General features: G+C 53.2%; 1 protein-coding gene across 1 annotated transcript in view; it reads left to right on the top strand.

The window, feature by feature from the left end:
- Positions 1 to 258: 258 nt before the first annotated feature.
- Positions 259 to 4,611, top strand: part of SLC41A1 (solute carrier family 41 member 1) — a 24,685-nt gene continuing 20,332 nt past the window's right edge. The window contains exons 1-2 of the mRNA XM_009647795.2: positions 259 to 340; positions 731 to 1,495. Coding sequence (XP_009646090.1) covers positions 1,118 to 1,495 — 378 coding nt within the window. The 5' untranslated portion in view covers positions 259 to 340; positions 731 to 1,117. The remainder of the gene's footprint in view (positions 341 to 730; positions 1,496 to 4,611) is intronic.

The raw sequence follows: 4,611 nt of genomic DNA, 5'->3' as shown, positions 1-4,611 counted from the left end.
GCCCCGGTCCTGCGGCTTGGGAGACCCTCCTGGGCGCTCGCTTTGGGGGCGCGGGGAGCAGAGAGCTGCTCTTCCTCCCTGGGTCCCCTGCCACGGCGCCCCGGAGTGCGCAAAGGGTTGTGGAAGAAGGCTTATAGAGTCAAGGGGATAGTACAGCCTTCAACATACGTTGGAGGAAAATGTCGTTGAATGAATGAGCCATTATGCTGGCTGCCGCGAGACCCAACAGAATATCTGCTTTCCTCCCATATATTCCAGGTGAAAGACGAGTTTTTGAAGAGTGACGTTAAATCTAAGGCTGTCCAAATGCCAGCTCCCACCCTACAGCCTGCTCAGCTCAGTAAGTAACCTTAACTGGGAACTTGCTGTTACTTTAAATAAGAACTCTCGTTGCCTCGTGCCATAAGGTGAGAAATTCTTTTGGAAGAGGACGACAGTGACACTCGGAGCTTGCTGGTATTGCTGGCCATTCTGGCAGGGAGCACAGAACGGGCTGAAACAGAGCAAAAGCCCGCAGGAGCCTTCAGACACAAATTCTGCAGAGGGACGGTGCGACTGGAGAAAGTGACAAAGCCCTGGTAGTAAGAAGAGCTTTTCTGGATTGTATCACCTCTGAAAGCCAGTCCCTCTCATATCTGCTCTCTGCTTCCTCATCCCTTTAAGTTTCCCTGTTATTCAGTGGTCTTTACTTCATCTGTTTTTCTCTCTGCCTTGTGTGCCCCCATCACAGCAGTCGTGCTGCTGGAAGAAGACCTGGAGAAAGATGCACTAAAGTGTCATACATCAAAGAAGGACAGCTTGGATCCTGTCTCGGTGGCCGCTGTACCACACAGTGCTGGAGAGGAGGAGGACTGGAGTGAATTTGCGGTAGTTCCCAGTTCCTGCAGTGTTCCCTGCTAGCTCAGTGGTTGGTGCCCTCCATTCCTGGACTTTGCTTGATGGGGATCTCTGCTGCAGGAACAGTCTCTGCACTCACAGGCAGGCGAGCAGGGATAGGAGAGGTTGCCTCTAGATGCTGGAAAGGCCGTTTGTATAAGCTCCTGGCAGAAGAGCTCTTCTGGAACAGCTGCTGGCTGTAGGCCCACCAAGCCGAAGGTCAGGATAGCCTCTCTGCAGCATGTCTTCCAAGCCAGAGCAGAAGGAGACCCACCAGGCCAATGGGGCTGTGCTGCCCATTGTGCCCGTGGACTGTCTCACCAGTCCAGACCGGGGGCAGCTGGTGGAGCCTTCGGATTTCCTGGGACCTGACAGTGATGGGGTAGAAGTGGTGGTGTTGGAGTCCCGTGCTAACGCTAAAGGGGTGCGAGAAGAAGATGCCCTGCTGGAAAACGGCAGCCAGAGCAATGAAAGTGATGACACCAGCACAGACCGAGGTCCTGAGCCAGCCTCGCCCCTCAAGGAGACCTCCTTTTCCATCGGGCTGCAAGTCCTCTTTCCGTTCCTCCTGGCAGGCTTTGGGACAGTTGCTGCTGGAATGGTGCTGGACATTGTGCAGGTAGGACTGATACTTCCTTGGCGTAACGCTGGGCTCCAAATCCTGTCTCTGTAGACCATGGCTTGATCCCAAGCTGGGAGGGACTCAAATGCTAAGGCGCGTTGAGCAGGTAGCAGTTGCGAGGGGATGAGGCCTGCTACCTTGCATGCCGGTTGGGGTAGGGGGAGACCTTGGTGATGTCTGGAGCGAGGGGAGGAGAGGCTGTGGGCACCCCTGCACTGCAGCAGCCCTGCTCCACCTCAGAGGAGGAGGTTGCAACTGGCACACGTGCACCAAAGCACCTGCCTGGGAACTGAGACCACTTTGTGCGTTACGGCTTGAAATATAGCGCTTTCCTGATGGTGGCTGTAGACATCCCAGCTCCAGTCGCTGGTCCCACAGGTCCTGTGACCCTTTTCCATCTTTGATGTTTGCTGCGCTGTTCCAGTATGCCAGGCTTGTGCCAGCCAGGTTACTGATTTGCCTGTCTTAGTGCGTGCGGGACACTTGCATGGTGGCTCACTCTAAAGGTCGAAGGCTGGCTGGGTGGCCCTTACAGTGCCTTCTTGTGTCTTCCTGTGCTTCTGAAGTGGCCAGGGTCAACTGGGCTAACAGGGTGGTTCCTCTTGAGAGGTTTGTGGAGGTGATGCTTAGGAAAGGCTAGCCAGAGAGCAGTCTGTTACGTCTGGATGAAAACTGATGTCTTACCAGACATGATCTCATGTCAGGGGTCTCGTGACAGGTGACGCTGTGGGAACCCGACAGCCACACCACTTACTTAGGTTTTATGTGGCAAATGTGACTTCATGGGCTGCAGCTCCTGCGTCCGTCTCTCTAGCACGAGTTTTCCAAGCGCATGTCTCTGGCAGCAGATCAGCTGCTTAACCTCTCCTTTGCTCTGAAAGACAGGCTGTGTAGAGCTGTCTTGATGCCCAGCCTAAGGCATTGACTAAGGCACAAAACTCGATCGTCTGTGCAATGTAGGTTTATGAAATTATTTGGATGGAGGAGGCAGCCGGTTTGGAACTGTGGTCAACCAAAAATGCTCTGCTTGAAGCTCCTCTGTTTAAGTGGGGTAAACAAGCCCATGCGGTGTTGGCATAGAAAGACTTGAATGTCAGTCGCTTGTCTGTATTGCTGGCAGTTACGATCGTCTCCACCCGAGCTGTGTGCCAGTAGGGTAAGTCAGGCTCTTTCTGTATTTGTCTGTGGGGGTATTTTCTCCTGCTTTCTTGCCCCTAATGGGTATTTCCCTGCAAGCCTTTGCACACTGGTCATCCTTACGGTTTCTCTTGATGCAACCTGTTGAGAGAGCTGTGAAGAGACTCAAAACAGGAAAGGCTGGCTGTGCTAAATTAATCTGGGCGAGATTTACCGGAATAATTTTCTTAAGAAGAAAGATATTTCAAGCATGTTTCCCTTTGCAAGGTCCCTGTAAACTCATGTGTGGCTCTTCCAGCAATTTCCCAGAGCCAGGGATTTGAACCCAGCCTAAAGTCCTTCCTGGAGAAGGAACAGCCGCTCTGGCCAGGGAGGAGCAGGGCAGGGGTGGGATACTGCAGCATACTGCTGTGTTCTCCTGCCTTTTGGTTTTTATGGCCATTAGAATTAAAGGTTCATAATTCCTCTCTCCCACAGCAGCTCAGCGTGTGGCTGCACAGCTTGTCCTGCCAACTCCTCTAACCCCCTTTAGCCTTGGGATTAAAGGAGGCATCTAAATGCCGTAGGGTGGAAAAGGGAGTTGGGAAGTGTGTGGTCTCAGCTTGCTTGCCCGCAGAGTCTGGGGAGCTGATCTGGATAACTGGCTTCCTAGAGACTCAAAGCCTTGGATGAAAGGGGGGAAGCATGCGGAGTGGGAAGCTGGAGCACTGGGGTGGACTGGAGTCCCGTTGCTTTGGATGCAGCAGTGGTTTGCAATGGACGGAGGGCTCCGTACACTCAATTTCCTCTGTTTCGGATAAATGGACTAATCAGCCAGCTGTAATTGGTCTCCCCACTGTGAAAACAAGCAGCCCTGGCCTTTGGCCATGCTGTCCCATTAATGTACCCCTATGGATTTGCCTCTGCTCCCTTTGGGACTGGAGAGACCTTTGGGCCAGGTGACATGTGAGCATGCCAGCTGCTTTTTTTGTGTACAGTAGAGGATTATTGGCACAGTCCCCTCTCCCAGCAGAGCCTGGATTGTTGTTTTCCAGACTTGTCTGCTCCCTGGAGATTCTTTGGATGGGTTGGACATTATTTTGTACGGAGGAGGGAGTCTGCTCGTTTCCCCTGCTTGACCACCCTCTGGTGTTAGCATCCCTCTGGGTGGGTCTTAGCCAGCCCTGGAGCCATAGCTCTCCTGTTAATGCCGCTTGTTCCTTGGCTTTTTGGAGGGGGAGCACCGGGAGAAGCGCCGCTATGCGAAGCAGCCGCACCAAGGCGGTCAAAGCTCCAACCTGCAGCACGTCCCTCCCCTCTGAGCTGTCGTGAATCACCATCCTGCTGTAATCTGAGCGAAACCACGCTGTTACTCACGACTCCTGTAAGCCTTAACTTCGTACGCGGTGACTCAAAATGACAGGGGCTGAGAAGCAGCTGTTAGCCTGGAAATATCTGTTGTCTGCAGGTGCAAAGCATCTGAAAGGCAGCAAGCCTGCAGGAAACTGCAAAACACCACCTGGGGTTTGATGTTTCTTCCAGAGCCTCTGGCAACCCAGGGTCCGATCTCACCCCTCCAGTGCTGCACGGGAGACACCGAGGTCTGGTGGCTCTGGTATCTGGGTAGATTTGTGTTCAAAGGGACCACAGGCTTAGTAAAAAATGAAATAAGTTAAACCTAGATTGCTTATGGTCTCTGTGCTCCCCCTCCTCAGCGGGCAGGGAGGAGGTGCTGGGCGTGAAGTTCATCTCCCTGTAATTCTCTTGCACAGCTCTGCTGAAACCCATCCGGGAGCCCCCCCCTGCTCCCCAGTGCGGTGTGTTCCCCCTTGCATGGAGCAGACAGGATGATCGTGGAGGATCTTGTGTGCTGCGTTAGCCTCCCTCCTTGCCCCTGAAAACAGCTTATTTCTGTGCTTCTCAGAGGGGCTGTTACAGAGGGGGAAGGGAATTTTAACAGCTCGATGTCCTGGACTTAAATTTGTATTTTCTCTTCT

Source organism: Egretta garzetta, unplaced genomic scaffold (genome assembly GCF_000687185.1).
Source record: "Egretta garzetta isolate BGI_Z169 unplaced genomic scaffold, ASM68718v1 scaffold640, whole genome shotgun sequence".
Classification (NCBI taxonomy): domain Eukaryota; kingdom Metazoa; phylum Chordata; class Aves; order Pelecaniformes; family Ardeidae; genus Egretta; species Egretta garzetta.
This window is presented reverse-complemented; position numbering and strand designations above follow the sequence as displayed.